This window comes from Lonchura striata, chromosome W, assembly GCF_050655825.1.
Source record: "Lonchura striata isolate lonStrDom1 chromosome W, ASM5065582v1, whole genome shotgun sequence".
Classification (NCBI taxonomy): domain Eukaryota; kingdom Metazoa; phylum Chordata; class Aves; order Passeriformes; family Estrildidae; genus Lonchura; species Lonchura striata.
The window spans coordinates 16,864,154-16,888,080 of record NC_140743.1 but is presented as its reverse complement, the minus strand read 5'-3'; the positions used below and the strand labels follow the sequence as shown (position 1 = coordinate 16,888,080).

Below are 23,927 nucleotides of genomic sequence, written 5' to 3'. Positions count from 1 at the left end.
CAAATGTCCCAGCAAGGCTGTTTTGTTAGTAACAATACTATTCAAAACAATACACCTCCCTGCAAGGAGATAAAGTGAAGCTCTAAATAAACAATCTACATAACATATACTTTCATTCATCTACATTTACTCACCTTTTTTCTCACTCACTCTCACACACATTCACACCCCCAGTCCTGTTCATTCATATTTCTGGACTTCTGCTTAACCGAGTTTTTGGTCCTTGTGTCTCACCCACCTGGACTGTGTAAGATTTTATCTGACATCCCAGAACCTTAAGTACTGACACCCCTAAGTGTCCCACTGACTTAGGTTCAACACTTCATACATTTCCCTTTATTTTATTGCACAGAGGAAGGAAACATTAGGAAACCTCTTAGACTTACTTAGACATACACAAAGGGATTTCTGTTGCTAGAGAATCACGGATCATGTAAGCCCCCATCTTGACCCCTTCCACCTCCCAGAGGTTTGACTATCCCTCTTCCCTAGAGACAGCCTCAGAGTCAGGGGTTCAGACCTCTGCACCTTGCCAGATCTGGACTCCCACCTTCCCACCCCCCCTCCCCCCGGGGGAATGGGTTACATGACTACAGCCACGGTTCTGATACTGTGTCATCCTTGCTTTGGGGTCAGCCTCTCTGGGCTTCAGTACTGCCAGGCCTCCAGGAAGTTCCCTGAATTTGGCTGCCTCTGGTGCCAGTTCACCTCTGAGGCTGTCTGGGTGTGACTCACTTTGTAGTCACAGCTTCCCCCTCATACCTAGGGGAACAAGGCTTGTTTTGCGGTTCATGTTTCAGCCGCCACCCACTGGGGAAACAAGGGCTCATTGGTGCGGGACCCACCCTCACACACACAACAAGAAAACAAAGTACCGTTTACTTTCAATTCACCTATTACACTTTTAAGAGTTTCTGGCCAGTCCAGGTGATCTTGGATATCCCTCAATCTAGCTGTGTTGTCCAACCCCAGATGCTCTTGGGCTTTTTTTATCCTTCAATCCAGCTCTGTTGTCCAACCCCAGATGCTCTTGGGCATATCCTCAATCCGGCAGAAGTTTTGCTCAACCCTGAATGCTCTTGGAATGTTAATCCCTCAACCCAATAGGTTTGAATCCTGGATGCTCTTGGGCACTCTTATCCCTCAATCCAACAGAATTTTTAGGGGCCCCTTCCACACTATTTTTTCCCCCCAGTGGATTATGCCAGGAAAACCTTGGCTTCTTCTCTCCAAGGGGTTCCACTTCTTCCCTGAGACCCAGTCCGAGTTTTAGTGGGGGGGTGTCGTGGTTTGACATGGAAAAAGGATTTTTCCGGAAGGAAGAGGTCAATTTGGATATTGGCCAATTGAAGGTGGACACACCTCTGAGAACACAGAGGGGTTAAAAGCAGAATTCCCAGGAGAACTCGCCCTCTTTGGTTCCGGTCAGCACGCAGTGCTGTGCTCTCCCCTGACTGGCCGTGGTTGGGTGGGGGAGGGGAAGGCCCATGGCTGACTGAGGTATGCCCAAGGGTGGAGGGACTGGAACCGGGCTGGCCCCTTGCAGATGGAAGGGTGGAGGAAATCTAGGATGTCTCTGTTTCCCCCCCCCCCCTCCCAGAGTTTCTCTCCTGAGAGGGAGAGAGAAAGAGACAGCAGCAGCAGTTTCGTCAGCAGTTTCACCGTGGGGAAGGAGGAGCGGGGGGGGGGGGGGGGGCGCAAGGTGCCCAGTTGCGTGGGAGCCGCTGGAGTCTGGGCAGTGAGCCATCCTGGGAGTTTGGACTTTTAACCCTTCCTTGAGAAAATGAAAGCTTTGTGAATTCCCCCCCCCCCCTCCTCGGTTTGAAAGAGAGGAAGAGGGACACCTTGGACCCTGGGATGTTAGAAAGAGGAATTCTGGAATTCTAGATGGGAGGGGGACAAGGAGTGGCTTTTGGCTGGACTTTTCCATGTTGGCCACAAACTGAACCAATCTTCTCCTTCAAGAGAGACTGTATTTTAGGAAGATGCCAGAGCAAAGTCAAGAGACCTGCTTCAGCTGGGAAAAGACAGAAGTGGAGTGAACAGAGAAAAAGTTAGGGGGTTTGTGGTGGTGCCCCCTGTCTTCAAAGGAAGGAGAAGAGAAGAAGATCTCTGTTCTTGGACCCTCGGCCCCAGGGGAAAATGGGAAAATGGGGGGGACTGTGGTCCCAGAAAATGAAAAACTGAACTGTTGTTTTCTCCCCTCTTGGCAGGACATCCTTGAAAGGAAAAATCCTAAAAGCAGTCTGTCCATCCATGCATTGGTGGTGAGAGCACTGTGCATGGAAAGGAGAAGGGTCACCATGGCAAACTTTTCTCCGGGCGGTGCCATGTGTGACATGGAAGCACATGATGTGGCAGCTGTGTTTCCTGGGGAGTCTGTGGCACAGGAGAGACTCTGTTCCCTCGATAGACTGAGTATCGATTGTCTGGGGGGTGGAAACCTGATTGGGGTACAGATTGTGTCTCACTGTGGTTTGTTGGAGTTGGGTGGTGGGAGGAGGAATGCTTTGCAAGGTTTTTTCATTTTGATTTTTGTGTGCTTTTTTTTTTTTTTCCTTTTTCCTTTCTTTTTTTTCTTTTGTAGTAGTAGCTTTATAAAGTTTTTTCCTGTTATTAAGCTTGGGCCTGCTTTGCTCTGTTCTCGATTCCATTTCACAGCATTCAATTGAGAGATTACATTTTCATGGGGGCACTGGCATTGTGCCAGTGTCAAACCATGACACTGTCTCTCACTCTTTGTTATCACTCATTTCATCTCTTTACTGGACAGTTTTCTCGCAAAAAGTTGAAACCACAGCATGGGAGATTATCTCACTCACTTGGCAGGTCTGGGATAACCAGGCCGCCCCGTCATTCACACATATTCATCCCCCCCTTATCTGCCCCATCCAAACAAATACTTACCTATTCTTTGTCCTTGGGTCTTTGTTCTTCATGTACACATTAGTCTTAGGGGCTAATTGCCACGGTTTTAGGGAATCCTTTCCCTTTTCTTTGTTTTATTGCCTCCTTTTGTCCATCGATCATAACCTGCGTCTGTCAGTCACAATAGGGGAACAGAGCGAGGCTGCCTAACAGGGCAGGACGCGTCTTCCTCACCCTGACTCTCCTAAGGCACAGGCAGAGAGGTGTTAGAAACCATCCTCTGCCACCATTATTGTGAAAAATGCCAATCACTTGTTTTTTAAAATCTTAGAAGTTTATTAGTAATAAAATAGTTATAAAAATAGTAATAAATTAGAGTACTAAAAATTTGGACAATGAGGATTAGGTCACTATAAGACAATAAAAAGCAAAGAATTACAGACGTCCAGATGTTTTTGGGCACTAAGCTGCCAAAAACAGGCCTTGTGATCAAAGGAATAACCCTTAAAAGCAATAGCCTGCTGCATATTCATATATATCTTATACATGATGCATAAATTCCTTGCAAGTTAAGAATTTTTCTGGTTTTTGTCAACTTCTTCCCCTTAATCCTGGTGGTTCCATAAAGATATAGAGAAGGTGGAAGAATGTTTGTCTTTTCTGATAAGGAGGCAGTAACTTCTTTAGATTTCCTGTTGCTGTTATCTCTGTGCGAAGAGTTTCTTGATTATCTTATCCCTTTCTTGAGCTAGTAAAAAATATTACATCACATAGTTTCTATTTTAACATTATGTTATAACCTAAAACTATATTTAACACACTACTTAAAAAGGATTAATACAGTATTACAAAATAAACCTCCATAATACATATAGTATTCAATTTAATATTTGCGAAAAGGCAATCATAAAATACACATTTTTCTCACTGCCCCTTGTGGTCTTGCCTGTAGGGTCTGGAGAATGCGGCTCCAGGTGAACACCAGTGCAGATACGCATGCGTCCCCCATGAACATCTCATCCAGGAGGCACTCACCCAAGTCCTCCCAAGTTCTCAGATTTATGGAAGCACCGAGATCCACAGGAAAGCCATGATCTCTGGCCCAACCTCAAATGTTGCACGGCCCCTCATCCGAGATATCGACCCTTAATTGAGGGATAAAAGCCCTCCACATGGTCAGAAACAGTTGTTCGGCTGTAGAGGGTTGGTTCCCCTTTGCTAAGGAAACCCTTCCCCAGCAGGCATCCACTTCAAGAGACAGGCAGTGTACTACTTCAGGGGGAAAACCATCCCCACTCTGTGTCCAGCCTCTCAGGGCTGACCCCGAGGTCCGAACAGAACCAAGTCTTCTCCGGAAGACACGGGCTAAGTCAGCGTTGCCTCACTCAAGAGGGCAAAGGTGTCCAGCCGGAGTCTCCAGACTCCTGGTGTTCAGCCTCGGCTGCGACCTCCTCCCTGATCCGTCAGGGTCTTGGGTCTTCAGCCTAGTCTGTGATCACATTGGGGTCACCAGAGTTGCTGTTGAGGCAGGGACAGAAATGAAGAGCCTTTGCCGCGCTCCCGCCCCAGATCCCTGTGCTCTCAGCCCCGGCTAGCTCTCCTCCTGGGGCGAGGGCGGGCAATGGAGGCACCCTCCGCTGCTCCCAGCTGGGGTTTGGAGAGTGCCTTCGTGGGTCCCAGGCAGCGCTGGCAAGCCTTGTGGTGATAAATGAAGAGCGGATCCTGTTGGGGGCTAAGTCCAAGTTTATTGTAGCCCAACGGGGCCAAATATCCTAGAACGGTGCCAGCCAACAGGAACGAGCACAAGGTGCTTGCACCGGCTTATAAGCTGTAAGGGAGGGGAAGACCGGTAACCAATGGGGATAGGGGTAGGGAGTGGCTCCGAGATGGGGTGATACAACGTGGTCTAATGGGGGACGGATATGAGAGGGGCCCCAGGCCCTCGCCCAATCACCCGGTGCCCTGAGTAGAAGCTTCTGGATGGATGGGAAGGAACACCGAGTGACAGACAAGGCACCTGGGAGGGGTAAAGGGAAAGACTGCGCCTCTTCCAGGGTGATGGATAGATACTGGAAAGGCGGGAAGGGAGGACAAGGCGGGAAAACTGGGGATAAACCAAGTTGTACATGGGGGTACAAAGGAATAAACCAATACATAATACAGGGATAATAAAACATACAAATAACACAACTCCGCAAGCCTTCATCTTCAGAAGGCAAAGAATGATCTTTATTAACAAGTAGTGGTCCTCTTTTATAACCAGGATAGCTAATGTGAAATATGATTGGTCTCAAAGTGAAAACCTTTCACCCATTGGTGCACTATGAATAGCACACTGTGGTAAAACATATCTATAAACAACATGAACAGAAAGAGATAATAATTGTTTTCATTCCTTCTCCTAACTTTCCCAGTCTAGGCCTGGAAGAATTCTCTTTTCTCTCTGACTGAACTGAGAATACCCACAGTTGCGGAGTCTCTATTCTGAGTGTCAGTCAAATGAGGTTGAAGGCCTCCGAAACAAAGGAGCCCCTGTGAATTGAAGCCAACCAGAATCACAAGCTGGCCTTATTCTCTCCTTCCTGTGTATAAGCCATATCAGAAGGCCAGTGGAAGCACAAAAATATGAGGTAAAAAGACTGGACAGGAATGCCGCTGATTTCCATCCCTTGCTATATCTTTCAAAGGCAGAGCATCTAGCAGAATATTTTGACTTTTTGATATAACTTTGGTCAGTTCTGGCATACATTCATTTCAAAACCTGGTCTCACTATAAGGCTGGGATGGATGTTCCCTTTATTGGATTATTTATTTATTTATTGAATCACAGAATGGCTGAGGTTGGAAGGGACCTTTGGAAGTCATCTTGTCCAATCCCCCCTGATCAAACAGGGCCACTGAGTGCTAGTTGTCCAGGACCATGTCCAGATGACTTTCAAATATCTCCAAGGATGGAGACTCCACAGCTTCTTTGGACAACCTGTTCTATTGCTCGGTCACCCTCACAGTAATAATACTTCCTTATGCTCAGATGAAACCTCCTCTGCTTCATCTTGTTACTCTTGTTCTGTCACTGGGCACCACTGAAAAGAGCCTGCCTCTGTCTTCCTTTCACCCTCCCTTCAGATATTTATATATCTTGATAAGTTCCTGCCTGAGCCTTCTGTTCTCTTGGCTGAACAGTACCAGCTCTCTCAGCCTTTCCTCATAGGAGAAATGTTACAGTCCCTTAATCATTTTTGTGGCCCTGCGCTGGACTCTCTCTAGTGTGTCTCTCATACTAGGAGAGCCCAGAACTGGACGCAGTCCTCCAGGTGTAGCCTCGAGGAGAGGGGAAGGATAATCTCTCTCAACCTGCTGGCAATATTTTGCTTAATGCAGCTGAGGATACCATTGGCCTTTGCCTCAGAGCACATTGCTGGCTCATGTCCAACTTGGTGTCCACCAGGATCCCCAGGTCCTTTTCTGCCAGGCTTCTTTCCAGCTGGGTGTCCCCCAACATATACTGGTGTCCAGGGTTGTCCCTCCCCAGGTGCAGAACTTGGCACTTCCCCTTGGTGAAATGCATGAGGTTCCTGTCAGACCATTTCTCCAGCCTGTTGAGGTCCCTCTGGGTGTCAGCACAACCCTCTGGCATATCAGCCACTCCTCCCAGTATTGGTGTCATCAGCAAACTCGCTGAGGGTACACTCTGCCCCATTATCCAGATCATTAATGAAGATGTTGAACAGGACTGGACCCAGTCCTGACCCCTGGGGTAACATGGCTAGTTGCTGGCCTTCAACTGGACTTCCTTTTGTCACCTATGTACTCATAGAAACTTATATTTATATAAATATTTATATAATATAATGTCCTGGTGTCCTGGTATGTAAGATAAGCTTGTATTCTATTTGCCATCTGTTGGAGGTTGGGCAGGTTTGTTATCTCTTCCAAGAACAATGGTTTGCTCCGAAGAGGTAATGGTTTGTTAATGGGCCATTGACTGACTCACTTGCAGGGCTGGTAACGTAACACCATCCCATTGTGAGATGCTCCACCCAGAGGGGGAAGCCAAGCACTCTATTATGGTATAAAGTGGTACCTTTTGGGAGACAGAGGAGCTCTCTCTTTGCGGGATTGCCAGAGAAGCAGCTCCTTTCGGCGGGATTCCTGAGAGAAGCGGCCGGAGCGTGGTGAGGCGGTGGCGGCGGAGCTCGGAGGCGGCCTCGGCGCAGAGGACGACCGACCCAGCTGCCACCAGATCTTCAGAGAAAACTATACCCTTCTAAAGATCACCACTTCAGCTGCAATTATCAGCCACTGCAAGAGGAGCAGCTATCATTTCAACCAGACTGCTACCAACACCCCGAATCCTCAGGTTGTGGACTTTATCACTAGTTTTGTTTGTACCAATTGCATTTGCCTTTTTAAATTGTTATCTAGTTTTCTCCTAGTAAAGAATTGTTACTCCCATTCCCATATCTTTGCCTGAGAGCCTTTTAATTTAAAAATCCTGGTAATTCGGAGGGAGGGGGTTTACCTTCTCCATTGCACAGGAGGCTTTAGCCCTCCTTCACAGACTCCTGTCTTGTCAAACCAAGACACCTGGTTACTGGAGTAGGGTCCCAGTTCAGCACTATATGGGTATGACCAAACTGTGCATTCTGCTCCCCTCTATGTCATTTCTGATTAACTGCTAATGATGGATCCTTTGCTGTAGCTGCCCAGTACACACATGACACCTCAGTCTACAAGCTGGGTGTTAAATGAGATAAGAAAAAAGAGGCAAAGCCTTTGAGCCAGAGTAGTGTTTCTTTTTCTTCGCAAAAAATTCAGCAATGATAACTCCCCTCTGGGGAAGCACGAGCACATTTTCACTCAGCCTGAGGGGTGATCTCTGCTAATGAGCCATAATGAACTCAATGGCACCAGCAGAATAGGCAGATGCAACTGACTTAGACCATCAAGAACTCCCAAAATATCCCATGACTCACAGGATTACATAATTCCATTGTGAAACTCCCGCCCTGGGGGAGGTACTGAGCATTCCCCACCTAAACCTGATCTTATATAATTGGGTTTGGGGATTTACGACACTACCACTACTCAGTGGATCCAGAGAAGGACTGGCACTTCCACAGGACCACTGCCTTGGACAAGACTGCTATCAACAATTCAACAGGACTGCAACCATCACCCTGACCAACGGGGTGCCAGGTTATACTCTGACTGTGGGTTTAAGCCAGTTTTCTCTGTATCATGCATTTATTGTAATCTCTCTAGTAAATTGTAACTCTGACCTGAAATCTCTCTCAAGGTATTTGTGGGGTTCATTTCTCCTGCCGGTTTGTTTTCAAATCAGCACATATATATTTGCTATAGATGGATAATGAATCATTTGGCTCCTCCCTCTGGGCAGAACATCTCACAATAGAATGCTGTGATCTTATCAGTCATGTGGCTAAAATAACAAGTCCTCCTGGAGGGACTTATCTCTGAGTCACGAGATAAGGAAAGAAAGGGATTGTAGCTCTAGGTGGTAATGGAATACACCCCAATATTATCACCTAGGACATGACATCATGGAGTTCTGGTAGCTTATAGTCAGATATCATCCAAGCACAAAGGTCTCCCTACCTCCTTTCCTGTTCTTTTGTTCTTCAACAGGATAGTCAACCTGTTTCTTTCCACTCTTGTCTGGGGAATACAGGCTGGACAAACCCATGAAAAATTTCCTTTGTGGTGCTGACACTGGTGGCATGCAATTACTGAAGTGCAGCATTATTTTTTTTTAGTTAAATATGAGCCAAACATACCATTGGTTTCCATTTCCCTTTGCCTGATGTCAGATTTTACAGAAAGCTGATGATGTAAAAAAGCAGACAGGGATGTCCAAAGAAAGAATACTGTGTGTGAGAATGGTATGTTTTTCCTGGTGACTATGTAACCTTTCAACTACACACTCCAAGGCTGCAGTAGTATTGTTTCAACCCCTGTGGTTATTATGCTGTTGTTATCCTGGCCTCGCACCTGTGAATATGGAGATATGATTATGTCTGTCGTGGCAGTTTCTCATGGAAAAGAATTGCCACCAGAATGACAATCACTCCTTGTTCTGCACTGAGGAGTGGGGCATGGAGAGAGAGACTGTGCAGGAATCTTTCTTAATCTCAATAAGAAAACCCTGATGACAAATGGCCTAATAAAATGGCTGTTTTAATAAGACAGAATAAGAGTAGTAATATGGATAGCAAGTAAATGTTATGTCCCTTCAGATGCTGAGAACCTCATACTCGTGCAGTGTCAGAGCCTGGATGACTTTCCTCTGGTACATGATGCAGATTCTGTCCATGGAGGGAAGGTACTCCTTTTCGGTAATTTGAGCTGTTATATTATTTTCTTATAAGAAAACAACTCTATTCATAAAGGAAATTCTAGTTGCAATTTTAGATTTGGGCAAGGACACGCACAGGTGGCAACAGCGCTGGCACCAAGTGGGAACTTCCTGTAGGCTGCTCTGTTGCAATGAGCTGGCTGAGTTTATCCTGCGAGTAAGGGATTTGTGCAGTGCTGTATGTGCAACACAGTACAGGCCTGTGCCTATTCCAGTTAACAGTTATGTGGATCATTAATTCCTCAATGTACAGCAGTTTTCCAATCAGAATCACTATGCCACTACCACCCCCAGTCCCTTGTTTGCAGCTTTTGCTTTACATTGGGGGAGAGGGGAAAGACTTACTGAATAATAAGATAATTGTAGGTCTCAGATTCAGTCAAAGAGAGAAACGGAGAGTTTCTAGCGAGGCAGAAGCCTGGGAATCTGTTGGAAAAGAATGTAAATAATTCTTTATCTCTCTTGTTGTTCACATTGATTATAGTTAAGTTCTATCACTGTGCGTCAAGCACTTTGCACCAATGGTGTGCGCTGTTTTCACTTCAGGACCAATGGAGTTGGTCTTCATGAAGGTCTGTATAAAAGAGCGGTGTATTTTGAATAATCCGGAGTTTTACTCTCAGCAGCTTTGAGTCAGAGTTCTCTTCATTCCCGTCCTGCCTCGACAGCGACATCTGGTGATCCCTCGTGAAACTACAGCCTGGGCTGGAGACCTGAACCTCAGCGTCTTGCGGGGGGGTCTCGGCGGCGCGGCACCGCACCACCAGCCTGTGGCTGGAACGGACGCCTTTGCCATCTTAAGAAAGGTAACGCAGACACTGCACGCCTTCTGTAGAAGGCTTGGTCCTATTTGAACTGCGGATTGGCTTTTAAAACCGGGACTGTGGGGGACGGGTTCTCCCTGGAGGAGCGGACTGTCTTGTCTCTAAAAGTGGACGTTCGCTGACAGGAGGTTTCATAGAAATGGGGAATCAGCCGTCTGCAGCTGATTGGATGGTCTTGTCCGCCTGGCAAGACTCTGTCCCGGAGATGGGGGCTCAGGTCTCTGATGACGAACTGGTACAGCTCTTGACCTGGGCTAGGGACCATGAATTTTCTGCGGACATTGGGTGGGCCTTTGATCAGAAGCTCTGACGCGATTTGGGGCTGTTATAAATTTACGCCACAACGCGTCATAATCCAATTTAGAATTTTATTAATTACAGCAAGTAGGATACGAGCAAAACAGCGCTGAGCGGTAAAGGGACTTCTGCTCCCTCTTTTGCCGCGCTGATTTGTCTAAACGGTCCTCTTTTATCCCATTTTCTTTCCATGAATTCCTGAGGGGTCTCCTTTGTTTAAACTTGCAGTTTCCTTTTGTTTACGTAAGCAGTCTGTGAGTAATGGGGGTTATCTTTATCTTGTATCGTCAGTCCCCAAGTGTAAGTGTTTGGTTTCCTTATCTTGCAAATGGTGTGTCCGCAGGCTATTTGCGTATCCTTGTTTCCTAAACAATACCTTAGTCTGTAAGCCGTCTGTATTTTCTCACACTTGGTTTCCTATCCTCAGTCTGTGATTTCTCACAAATCTGTTTCCTAGCTTTATATATATATCTTAATAAACAATACCTCAGTCTGTGGTTTCCCACAATTACCCCCATTTTCTTGTTTTATCCCATTATTGTTTATTAGATGCTGCTTTCAATCTCGCTATTGCAAATAAACCTTTTTCCACAGTCTAAACATTTATCATAGCACTCACAAGGTAATACTTCACAATTACAATAGGCGTAGCCCCCATGTGGCACAACACATTCACAACAATCTTCATCCTCATCAATAGATGCACTTTTATATTTTGCCCCCGACCTCGTAGTTAAAATAAGTAGTTTAGCTATGTCAAATAGTTTTTTAACATCGTGTAAAATACAGCATAATATACAAGGCCCAAATATAAGTCCCAGAATCAATATAATCAGTGGTCCTGCTAAGGCAGATAACAAAGTGGTTAACCAAGGTGAAACATTTAACCAATTTTCATACCATGACCTGCCCGTCTCACGATCTTTTTTACGTTGATTTAACCTTTTCTGGAGTTCAGACATAGTATCCTGGACTACTCCTGTATGGTCAGCAAAAGAACAACATTCTTCATTGAGAGCTATACATAATCCTCCTTCTTTTAGGAATAACAGATCTAATCCCCTTCTATTTTGCAGTACTACTTCTGATAAAGACTTTACTGAAGTGGCTAAATTTTGGATAGATTGTTCTATTTTTGCTAAATCTTCATCTACAGCCATCTGTAAACTTTGTAGTTCCTGACTTTTTACTAGGGAGGCTATGCCTGTACCTGTTCCAATTCCACCCGCTATCAGCAGTGTAGCTAAGGTTACCACCGTAATTGGTTCTCGTTTTTGTATATTCAGGTCTCCTTCAAAGTGGCGTAACACCTCCTCAGAGGTGTGATAGATAAGACGAGGAACTATAATCACCTGTATACAAAACTGAGATTGATCAAACACTTTTAGGGATAGGCAAGGCGTTACTCCGGTGTCTGAACAAACCCATTTAGGTCCTGGTGCCGGGATAGCCCATTTGTCATTTCTCTTCTTGTGTCTCTCTATAGTTTTTATAGTGATTATTGTTGTTTGGTTACACAGAGGCTGATAATCTTTGGGCACTGTACCGATACATTTTCCTTGACCTGTTACTAATTGAATAGTAATTCCTTGCGTATGGTTTTTTTGGTCAGTCCATGGACATTCTCGTGGGTTTGAACCACTAGACCATTGAATCTTATCTGGTTTTTCAATTGCCTCAAAATATGGTGGTCTAACATTATAACATAACCAGCACTCCTTAGTTATATTTGGTTTGCTTTCATTAAGGGCACGATAAGAGGCTTGCATTAAATCCCATAAAGGGTCTTTGGATTTTGACGCTCCTGAATCCCTAACTGTCACCCTGTCATTAGTTATTCGATCTATTACTGATAGGGAGTTTGGACGAGTGGTTATAACAATTGCGGGGATAGTCTTTTTTGTAGGGGAAGTGGGTAATTTCAATACTTTATTCGGCCCAACAGGGAGTGAATCATGTGGTATTTTAACTTTTCTTATGAGAAAGTGCCCTCCCACATCTTTAGGAATTCCTCCATAGACCCATATTCCCCATGTTCGCCCCACTAACCACTTGTCTTCTAGGGGATGTAAAACTTTAAATTTGATGTATGTACAGACTTCCTTGTCACGAGGAGCTACATAATTGTCACGCAGACCTGTAAGATCTACACCTCTTTGTTCAGGCACACATCCGTTAGGAGTCCAGGTTGCTTTTATATATTTCTCAGGAGCCTTTACTGACCAGCCCGAGGCTATTGTTTCACATCCCCAATAACCACAATAATAATGTCCGGGATAATTACAGTAAGACGGTCCAGAGGCCGGGCTTATATAAAATGGAGGTCCTTTTTCACAGTGTATTGGTACTAAATCACAAAGTTTTACTATGAATTCAGGTGGACCTGGGTTGCTAAAAGTGGCTATTGTTCTCATTCCTTCCCAAGATATTACTTCCCATTTAAATGGTTCATGAGGATTTCCCCCTTCTGCCTGGGTTATTATCAATATCAAAACTAACGGTATACCAGGAAAAAGGGTGTCTGTCAATTTTGCCAATTTAAGTATATTTTTACCAATCCTGGGGAAGTTTGACCGTTGCTGCCTCTGCGTCCCATTGTTCTGGTTCTTTTCTCCACAGTTTGTTCCTCTTCTGCCTTGCCCGTCAACTCGGTTGTGTCGAGTCACGGGGGATATCATCTTCTCGGCAGCAAGGGAATTCTTCAGGAGAACAGCTGTTTCGGGATTTCTGCCTGTTTATATAGGCTTCCCACTTTGCAGCTTGAACTAATGGGGCAAAGCAAGACACAGTTAATACTTCCCCTCTACACTTTATAGCCAAGATTTCAACCACAAAGTGGGACTGGTTCGTTGGAATGGTAACAATAATATTGAAGGTATCTACCTTCACAGCGTGTCCACCATTTATCCTGGCATACCTTATACCTAAAACAAGCAAATGGATAACAATTACAGTTTATATCATTACCACAAATTCATATGTTTAGAGTACATATATATTATTTACATCAGCATACCTTCTATATTCACTATGGTGTGGCTACATATGTCTAGCAATTTCCTTCAACACACTTTGTACGCTTCCATATATAATAGAAAAAAAAAAGAAGTAATTATAGCATATATAAACAGCAATACACACTTTATACCAAAAGGTAATGCAGCAAAAAAAATCAAATAATGTCTTTATCATTATGTTATCTTTTCAGGGTTATCTTAGTGTCACCTGGGGTGCTGATTACTTTCCAGTGAGGTCTCGTTACTGGGCCTTTAAGGCGGCTGGCATGAGTCCATCCACGCTCAGCAGTCCAGACAGCTGTTTCTGTTGTCAACAAAACAAGATAAGGTCCCTCCCAATTGGGCTTTAGGGTTTCTTCTTTCCACACTTTAATCAATATCCAATCCCCAAGTTTAACGTTGTGTATTTTTAAGTACAATGGGGGTCGTTGCACAATCAGTCCACGTTCCCAAAGCTGGTTACGATGTTTTGCTAATTGTGAAACATATTCATTAATCACACGGTCTCTAATTAAAACATTTGTTTGTGGGCTTTGAATTCTGTAGGACATTCCATACACCATTTCAAATGCTGATATTCCTACATCTGCTCGGGGTCTGGTTCTGAGAATTAATAGTGCCATGGGTAGGCATTTAATCCATGATAATTTGGTTTCTATAATTAATTTAGTCAAAATAGTTTTAATTTCTCCATTCATCCTTTCAACTTTTCCTGAACTTTGCGGATGCCATGGTGTATGGTATTCCCACTTTATACCCAAGTTTTCTGTCAGATCATTAACAATTTTTGACACAAAATGTGTTCCTCTGTCTGAGTCGATTACCTCAGGCACTCCATATCGAGGTATAACGTGTTCAAGTAACACTTTAGTGACTTGGTTAGCGGTTGCCCTGGAGGTAGGAAAAGCCTCAACATAATGTGTTAAGTGATCCACCATTACTAATAAATATTTATAACGCCCCACCCTAGCTAGTTCAGTAAAATCTACTTGCATATGTGAGAATGGTCGGTATGCGGGGGAACGTCCTCCAAGAGGTCTTTGTTTTATGTTGTTTCGATTAACCTTTTGACAGGTCTCGCAGGCTGCCGTGACTGTCTTTGCTATATTATATATGCCTATACAGGCAAACTGTTGATTAAAATGATCGACTAACGCCTGAGTTCCCCAGTGTGTTTTACTGTGTACTTTTGAAAATATTTCAAGTGCTATGCCCTTTGGCAAGACTTCTCTCCCGTCTGGCAATATGTATTTCCCATCCTGTTCCTTAGCTCCCATTTGTTCTAGTTTTTCTTTTTCCGCAGACTCAAAACTCAAATTTTTACTAATAGGTACTTGTTGCATAGTCAAAATTATATTATAATTTCCTGCCACTCGTTTTGCCTCTATATCAGCTGCATTATTTCCCCTAACTTGATAACTTGTACCTCGTTGGTGTCCTTTTATATGTACAACTGCTATTTTATTTGGCATTTTCAATGCCCCCAGAACTCGTCGAATTAATTCCGTGTGTATCAGTTCTTTTCCCTGGGAGTTAACAAATCCCCTTTCCTCCCATATTTTCCCAAAGGTGTGTACTACTCCAAACACATAACGTGAGTCTGTATATATAGTCCCATCCTTTCCCTTCAATAACACTAATGCTTTCCACAATGCATATAGCTCACAGGCTTGAGCCGACCAACTGGCACTCAGGGGGCCGGATTCTTTTGTCTTAAATTCCCCTTTTTCCCATTTAATGATGGCATATCCGGACAATTGTTTACCTTCTACTATTCGTGATGACCCATCTATGAATAATACTTCTCCACATTGTAGTTCTTCTTCTTCTAAGTCTGACCTAATGCGTGTTTGTTGTTCAATTGTTTGGAAACAATCGTGTAATGGTTCATTACCTTCTCCTGAATATAAAAACTCAGTGGGGTTAACTGCTCCAGTAGTTTTTAAAGATAATTTAGAGGATTCTATAAGTATTCCCTCATACTTTAATAATCGGCTATCTGTAAGCCATTTTTCTGCTTTTTGTTGTAACACTCCCCTGATGTTATGAGGCGCATATAAGACAACTTCTCCATTAAAAGTAATGCGGTTTGTTTCCTCAAGCAATTGGGCAGCAGCAACAATGATCTGTAAACAACTCGGCCAACCCCTGCTCACAGGGTCTAATAGCTTTGATAAGTATGCCACTGGTTTCTTTTGTCCGGCCCATTCTTGAGTTAATACTCCGAATGCCGTTCCTTCATGTATGTGAACAAATAAATGGAATGGCCGTTTTAAATCCGGGAGACTTAAAACTGGTGCTTGGCTTAACTCCCTTTTAAGGCTGGCAAACTGCTACTGATCCTGTAGAGTCTACTTGGGTATTTTGTCTTTAAGCAGTTGTTCATATAGGAATTTAACTTTAAAGCTGTAGTTCTCTATCCATTGTCTACAATACCCAAATAGCCCTAATGCCTGCCAAATTTGCCTCTTAATGACAGGCATAGGTAATTCCAGAATTCCTTTAATACGCTCTAGATCTAGTATCTTCTGGCCATTAAACAGATAATGTCCCAGATATTTTACTTTTTCCTCTGCAAATTGTAACTTTTCCTGTGATACCCGTAGTCCCTTTTGTGCAAGAAAGTTTAGGAGTCGAATGGTTTCTTTTCTTACATTCTCCCTATTATTCCCCGCTATGAGCAGATCATCTACATATTGTAACAGCACATTCCCCGTTTGTACTTGATATTCTGTTAAGAGCTCTTCTAGGGCCTGTCCAAACAGATTAGGGGATTCCGTGAACCCTTGAGGGAGCACGGTCCATCTTAATTGCTGCCTCCGGCCCGTCTCTATGTCTTCCCATTCAAAGGCAAAATAATTACGGCATTCTTCTGCCAATGGACAGACGCAAAAAGCATCCTTTAAATCAATCACACTATACCAGGAGTTATGGGGTCCTAGTTTGCTTAGCAATGTGTATGGGTTTGCTACCACAGGGAACCGAGTAATAGTTCTCTTGTTTATTTCCCTTAGATCATGTATGAGCCGATATTTCCCATTAGGTTTATTTACAGGCAAAATGGGGGTGTTAAAAGGTGACATACAGGGCTCTAAGATTCCTTGTGCCAATAATTGATCAATTTCTGGCTTCAATCCTCTTCATCCTTCTAAGGATATGGGATATTGCCTTACCTTCACAGGTATGTGAGGTTCGGAAATTTGGATTTTAATCGGTGGCATTTCCAGTCTACTAATTGTGTCTGGAGAGTACCAGACATTGGGGTTAATTTGTTTTTGATCATCCACGGTCAAAGGATAAGCAGACACTGCCAACTCTTGATTTTTCACTTTAATTTCTAATTGCAATTCAATAATTAAGTCTCGTCCTAACAGGTTAAATTCTGCTTCAGGGACGAGTAAGAGTTCACCCATTCCAAATTTATTTTCAGTTTCGAATACCACATTTTTGATTTTACTTACTTTAAAGGGTTCCCCTTTAGCCCCAATTACTTGTACCTTTTCAGGGGAAACTTTACACCCCTCAGGTATCTGCTTAATAGTTGATTTTTCAGCCCCAGTGTCTACTAAAAAGGTGAACTCTTGTTTATGGGGACCTATTTTTACTTTTATCAAGGGCTCATGATGACTCCGGTCCCCTAAGATATAGAGCCCCTGACTCCCCTATTCTGTTTTCAATATTTCCTCATCTCTGATCCTTTCTCTGCAATTCTTCCTTATATGTCCCTTTTTTCCACAGTAAAAAACAACACCTCTGTTCCTTTTCTATTTGTTTCATTCTAGCAGATCTGTGTTCACCAGTTCGCCCTTTGCGATCCTCTCTGACTGCTGCTACCATCATTCTTACTTGTCACTTGCTGCTCTCTTCTTCCCGCCTTACGTAGACTTTCTGGGCTTCCCTCAATAATTCATCTAACCCTCTATTCTGCCAGTTCTCTAACTTTTCAATCTTCTTCCTGATATCTTCCCATGATTTTGCCACAAACTGAGTTTTGAGGAGCATTTGCCCTAAAGGGTCATTTGGATTTACCCCAGAGTACAGCTGGAGAGCTTTCCTTAATCATTCCAGCCACTCAGTAGGGCTTTCATCTTTCTTTTGCATTTCATTAAATGCTTTATTGATATTCTGCCCGCGGGGTACTGCCTCCCTAATTCCCTGAATTACTATAGTTCTCAGGTCCTGCATATGAGTTCTATGTGCCGGATCCTGATTATTCCAATTAGGTCTTTGGAGTGGCCATTTAATATCTGCTTGAGGTCCCTGAGCATGTTGAGCATCCCACAGTCTCATTCCTGCTCGTCTAATCATATGTCTTTCCTCGGTATTAAATAATTGACCAAGGATAGATTGCATCTCATCCCAAGTATAAAGGCTTGGTCCCAAAAATTGATCCAGTCTTTCTGCTACTCTGAGTGGGTCCTCAATTAAGCTTCCCATCTCGGTTCTTTTAAAATCTCGTAAGTCAGCCGAGTTTAAGGGTACAGAAATATATCCGATCACAGGTTGAGGTCCCCCCATGGGTATTTCCCTTAGGGGGTACATCTGAGCTTCCCCTCTTTGACTTCTAGTTACACATCTAGGAGGGGGGGGGAGACCCTTGTTCTGGCTCTGGTGGGGGAGTGGGTGCTCTGGGGACCTCTGGAGGGGCTGCGGGAACAGGAGGAGGAATATAAGGAGGGAGGGTTAGAAGTGTTTTGTCTAAATCTTCCTTCTTTTTCTTAGGTTTAGTTTTAATTTCATTCAATGGATAAAGTCCAGCTCCCGGTCTTTCTAGCCACACTTCCGCATATTGTCTCTCCTCCGGGTTAAGGAGTTTTTTATTATTTACCCAGAGGTTTAACTGCTGTCTTACCCAATCTTTTTCTGACCCATAAACTGGCCAAAAGACATTTTTAGAAATCTTCTTCCCTCCCCATATCTTAGTACAATATTCTATCATTTTTTGCTTATCTCTCCCTAGGGTTCCAGGGAAATATCTCCAATTATCTAAGATATATGCCAGAGGGGTATCCTTAGGTACAGTGGGTACCCTTCCCATGGGAGTCGAAGGCTTGCTGCCCTTCGCCCCCATCTTCTGGAATATCTCCACACACACACATGCACTCGCTCCTCTTGTTCCTGGCCCAGTCCCTCGCGGGAGATGGAAAACGCAGTACTTAAGAGTCCACACTTGCTTGGCTCAGTATATCGATCCTCTCATTCGTTATATTCCAGGAAACCCAATCCCGCCCGAACGGAAAACCCGTGAACAATTTCGCCGTAAACAATTTCGCTCTGCGAATAATTTCACTACTTACGCGTCCTGCGTCTTCGTCCGGACTTTCGTGCACAAAAATTTTATGGGATTTTACCGGTCTCCCCATTGCTCATTATCCTAGGCTTTAGGTTCGTCGGTAAGGTTAGGGTAAGCTGTTTGGTCGCAGGACCGCGAAATGTCACGGGGCGCCTCCCCGGAGGACCAAAGTTCACCGTTCCTTATCCGAGTCACGGCACCAGAAATTGTTATAAATTTACGCCACAATGGGTCATAATCCAATTTAGAATTTTATTAATTACAGCAAGTAGGATACGAGCAAAACAGCGCTGAGCGGTAAAGGGACTTCTGCTCCCTCTTTTGCCGCGCTGATTTGTCTAAACGGTCCTCTTTTATCCCATTTTCTTTCCATGAATTCCCGAGGGGTCTCCTTTGTTTAAACTTGCAGTTTCCTTTTGTTTACGTAAGCAGTCTGTGAGTAATGGGGGTTATCTTTATCTTGTATCGTCAGTCCCCAGGTGTAAGTGTTTGGTTTCCTTATCTTGCAAATGTTGTGTCTGCAGGCTATTTGCATATCCTTGTTGTGTCCGCAGGCTATTTGCGTATCCTTGTTTCCTAAACAATACCTTAGTCTGTAAGCCGTCTGTATTTTCTCACACTTGGTTTCCTATCCTCAGTCTGTGATTTCTCACAAATCTGTTTCCTAGCTTTATATATATATCTTAATAAACAATACCTCAGTCTGTGGTTTCCCACAGGGCTGTGCCCCATGAAGCAGATGAACAAAGGGGACGCGGCGGCGTCTGCACTGTTTACGGTCTGGGGGCGCGTGTATATGCCCCTGCGGGAGAGAGCCCCGGGGAGCACGGACTCTGAGGGTGTTCTCTCTGGGAGTGACGATGCCGCTTCTGTGTGCAGCAAGGTCTCGGGCAGCGGGAACAGGCAGACGGGCCGGGAGACGCCCAGTCCCTCCCCGGCGCAGAGCGGGGTGTCGGGACATGATGGGACGCCCCACAAGCCTTCTGTGTCGCTGGGGACTCATGCTGGTCCCAGTGCTCCCCAACCCTTTGGCTATACTCAGCCTGGAAATTCTTTGCCGTCCAATCAGCCACACATGCACAGCAGATTGTGCCCCAGCCGGTTGAGCAGGCGCAATCTGCCTTGGGCACGGTGCCAGTGTCAGCACCTGCTTTTCAGGCAGCTCTGGGAGTGCCATCGTCGCAGCTCTCGGGCTCGGCCCACCCCCCTTTGCATGGCCTGTTGGGGGCTGTCCCGTCTTCGTCGCAACAGCCCGGAGCCCGTCCGTTGGTTGACCAGACGGCTCCGCTGGTTAAGCCCTTGTTGGGGCCCCTCTCCGGTCTGCAGCTGGGGGAGGAGTGGTGCAGCCCGCAGCGCCGGGCACTGCGGGGGCGGTGGCCCCCCTAGCTCCTTCGTTATCAACTATGGAGCCTGCGCAGATGTATGGGCCTCGCCCTCAGCTACTGCTGGGGGCAGGAATGCAGCCTTTGTTCCATCCCCTGGCACACCCCCCGCCTCCCGCGGGGGCTCCGGTTCTACCGGCAGGGCCAGCGCAGCTGCTTCCCAGTCCGTCCCGCTGCGTGACGTGTGCTGCGACTGACTTGATTTCTTTCACAGTGCTGGGGTCGATCATTCAGCAGCATGTTATGGGGGGCATTTCAGTGTCGTTTTCAGCCCTCCCTGCCCCAGGACTGATGCTGGTGCTGGGGGAGGTGCCTGCTTTCCATGCCACGCCAGCTGTGGCACCGTCACTCCCAGCGATGGGGCCCGGCGCCCCACCCACTGCACCCAAGGCTGGAGCTGTTCTGCCTTTCGCCACGCCCACTGCTTTGGTGGCTTCAGCGGCACCTCTGGCTCCCGCTCCCACTGCTGTTTCAGTAGCAGCACCTCTGCCTCTCGTCCTGCCTGCTGCTTCAGCGGTGGCAGCAGTTCTGCCTCCTGCCCCGCCCGCTGTGACTTCAGTGCCCGTGATGCCTGCTGTGCCCCAGCAGCCAGCGCTGTTCCTGCCTCCGATGACTGCAGCTTCAATGCATGTCGCATCCACGATGTTGCAAGCTCTTGCTGATCCTTTTATGTTGCCGCCTGCGATGGAAGGATCCACTGAGCCGCCAGTGATGGTTCCACTCCCTGCCCCATCACCGGCGGCTGGTCCTCCTGGTTCAGGGGCTGTTGGCTCGGGGGCCGTGCCTGGTTCTTCGGCTTCGCAGTCGATAGCCGCTTCCCCAGCCTTGGTGACTCCTGTCAGCCCACCCTCCCCCGTGGATCGCGGACTGTCCTGCATGCCCCTGTCACAGGAGGCAGGTAGTGAAAGTGATGCTTTGATCTGCTTGATTCCGTCATGGGGGCCTGACCGTGTGTCGGAACGCCAACACCGACGAGGGCGGAGAGCGTCCCAGAGAGATCTGTGGATGCTGCCTCCCTGTCAGGTGTCTGTGTGACCGATAAATCCCTGTCGCTTTTGGGATGCGGTCAGGCAACGCGCTTTGGAAGCGTGTGATTGGGATTTGTTAGAGCGGGTGGGAAAGCCTGGTGGTGTGGTTTTGAACACGCCTCTCAAGGAGGCTGAGACCGTACCTAGCAGCCAGATGATTCCTCTGTCCTCCCCAGGGGGAGCAAAAGGGGGTGGGGGTGACGATGCTTCAGTGCAACATAAGCTTCAAGCCTTTCCTGTGCACAAGGCTGTCCCAAATTCGGGACAACAGGACAAGCATGAGGTAATAGCTTGGAAGGTTGTACAGTATTTTGCAGGACAAGGTGGCGAAATATGGTCTGGGTTCTGCCCCATTGACGCAAGTCCTCAGAGTGATAAACACTGACCTGCTGGCTCCCTATGATATCAAACATCTGGCCTCTGCATTGTTCCAACCTGTGCAAATGGATGTTTTTGTGAGCAACTGGAGGAGGATGGCTGATAGGGTTGCAGCTGAGAATCAACACTATCCTCAGACAGACCCTAGGTGCTGTATGGGGGTGGATGCACTCATGGGACTCAATAACTTTGCCAGTTCTGATCTTCAGGCTACTTGGCACCACATCATATTTGAGCAGGCCCAGAAGGTGGGCTCTGCAGCATTGACCAAAACCATGGAGACAGCTGCTCCCAGGCAACGTTATGTAAAGATAACACAGGGGGCCAAAGAGTTGTTCCTGCCATTTGTTGAGAATCTTGCAGCTGCTTTGGAGAAGCAGATTGAGGATGAGACTTTGAGGCAGGTTTTATGCAAAACTTTGGCAAGGGACAACGCAAATGAGGATTGTAGGAAAATAATAAATGCATTGCCAGGTGATCCGTCATTGACAGACATGGTTGAGGCTTGTTCCAAGGTTGGTACAGTGGACCATAAAATGTCTGTTCTGGCAGCATCTTTGCGGGCAGGCTTGCCGTCCTCAGGGACTGATCGGTGCAAGAAGGGGAAGAAGAAGGGCAAACAGGGGCAGGCGACGAAAGTAAGGAAGTAGTCAGACTCTAATTTCCTGTGCTCCAGGTGTGGTAGGCCAGGTCATTTTGCGAAGGAATGCAAGTTTACTTACTATGCTAATGGTAAGCGTTTGACAGGCTCAGGAAACGGGGGCAGGAGGGCACAGGGGAACTGCGCGCTGATACAAGTGATCCCCCAGGGCAAAGTGCCAGTGCAGGGTGCCCCAGTCAACTCCACACAGGCACCCACGACTCTGCCGGGGTGGATGTACACACTGCAGCAGCAGTCATCTTAGATTCTACTAGGGTGCACAGGGTCCCTCTGAATGCATTCGGGCCTTTAGGTCATGGATTGGGTGCATTGTTGATGGGGCAGTCTAGTACTACCCTTTTGGGAGTCTTTGTGCACCCGGGTGTCGTTGATTCTGATTTTATGGGCCAGATTTGTGCTATGGTTTCCACACCCTCCCCTCCTGTTGTTATTCCATCAGGAACCCGCATTGCTCAACTTGTGCCTTTCCAGTCATGTGTTCCCAGGGCAGATCAACAGATGCGTGGAGATGGTGGCTCCAGATCCACGGGACCGCTGCAAGTCCTCTGGTCCGCGCTCATTTCTGCCAACCGTCCAGAGATGATGTGCTCCGTGGTTTTGCCAGGTGCCAGCCCGTCTCAGATCCAGCTGCAAGGTTTGATCGACACCGGAGCCGATGTGACAGTCGTCTCCGCCTCTGTGTGGCCTTCTAAGTGGCCTTTGGACTCTGTGGGAGCGGCCATTGAAGGCTTGGGGGGTGCAGCACAGACATTTGTGAGCTGGCAGGCTGTGTTGATCAAAAACGTGGAAGGGCAGACAGCTATGGTTTGGCCCTATGTTACTGTAGCTCTGGTCACTCTTTGGGGGCGGGATGTGCTGGCAGCCTGGGGTGTGTGCATCGGGACGGATTTTTGACGGGGGGTCACTGTGTTGAAGGGTTGTCCTGGTTTGTAAGATAAGCTTGTATTCTATTTGCCATCTGTTGGAGGTTGGGCAGGTTTGTTATCTCTTCCAAGAACAATGGTTTGCTCCGAAGAGGTAATCGTTTGTTAATGGGCCATTGACTGACTCACTGCAGGCCTGGTAAGGTAACACCATCCCATTGTGAGATGCTCCACCCAGAGGGGGAAGCCAAGCATGCTTTTATTGTATAAAGGGGTACCTTATGGGAGACAGAGGAGCTCTCTCTTTGCGGGATTCCTAGCGAAGCAGCTCTCTCTCTCTTTGCGGGATTCCCAGAGAAGCAGCTCCTTCGGAGAGACTCCCGAGACAAGTGGCCGGAGCACGGTGAGGTGGCGGCGGCGGAGCTCGGAGGCGGCCCCGGCGCAGAGGAAGACCGGCCCAACTACCACCAGATCTTCAGAGAAATCTATACCCTTCTAAAGATCACCACTTCAGCTGCAATTCATCAACCACTGCAAGAGGAGCAGCTGTCATTTCAACTGGACTGCTACCAACACCCCGACTTCTCAGGGTGTCAGGTTGTGGACTTTATCACTAGTTTTGTTTGTACCAATTGAATTTGCCTTTTTAAATTGTTATTTAGTTTCTCCTAGTAAAGAATTGTTACTCCCATTCCCATATCTTTGCCTGAGAGCCTTTTAATTTAAAAATCCTGGTAATTCGGAGGGAGGGGGTTTACCTTCTCCATTGCACAGGAGGCTTTAGCCCTCCTTCACAGACTCCTGTCTTGTCAAACCAAGACAAGGGGGCAGATTATCCTGTGCTACATTTATGGTGGTTGGTGACCAGACCCATCTGGGAGAACCAGTGGCCCCTGCCATTTGAGAAATTAGTTGCCCTGCATGATTAATTCAGGATCAG

At 46.3% G+C, this 23,927-nt stretch overlaps 1 protein-coding gene and 1 pseudogene across 5 annotated transcripts; both read left to right on the top strand.

The window, feature by feature from the left end:
* Positions 1–9,944: 9,944 nt before the first annotated feature.
* Positions 9,945–23,684, top strand: LOC146763121 (uncharacterized). Of its 4 annotated transcripts, none has more exons than XM_085571165.1 (3): positions 20,137–20,955; positions 22,564–22,758; positions 23,343–23,684. In XM_085571165.1, the coding sequence occupies exons 1-3, from the start codon at positions 20,301–20,303 to the stop codon at positions 23,621–23,623; spliced, it is 1,131 nt and encodes a 376-aa protein (XP_085427291.1). In that variant the 5' UTR covers positions 20,137–20,300; the 3' UTR covers positions 23,624–23,684. The 4 variants fall into 4 exon arrangements, 1 of the variants encoding a protein (XP_085427291.1); XR_014952615.1 differs by having other exon boundaries at positions 20,168–20,955; positions 22,596–22,758; XR_014952613.1 differs by lacking the exon at positions 20,137–20,955 and adding an exon at positions 9,945–10,050 and having other exon boundaries at positions 22,564–23,684.
* Positions 20,949–23,684, top strand: LOC146763122 (endogenous retrovirus group K member 9 Gag polyprotein-like; annotated as a pseudogene). Its single transcript, XR_014952616.1, has one exon. The product of XR_014952616.1 is annotated as an endogenous retrovirus group K member 9 Gag polyprotein-like (transcript).
* Positions 23,685–23,927: the final 243 nt, after the last annotated feature.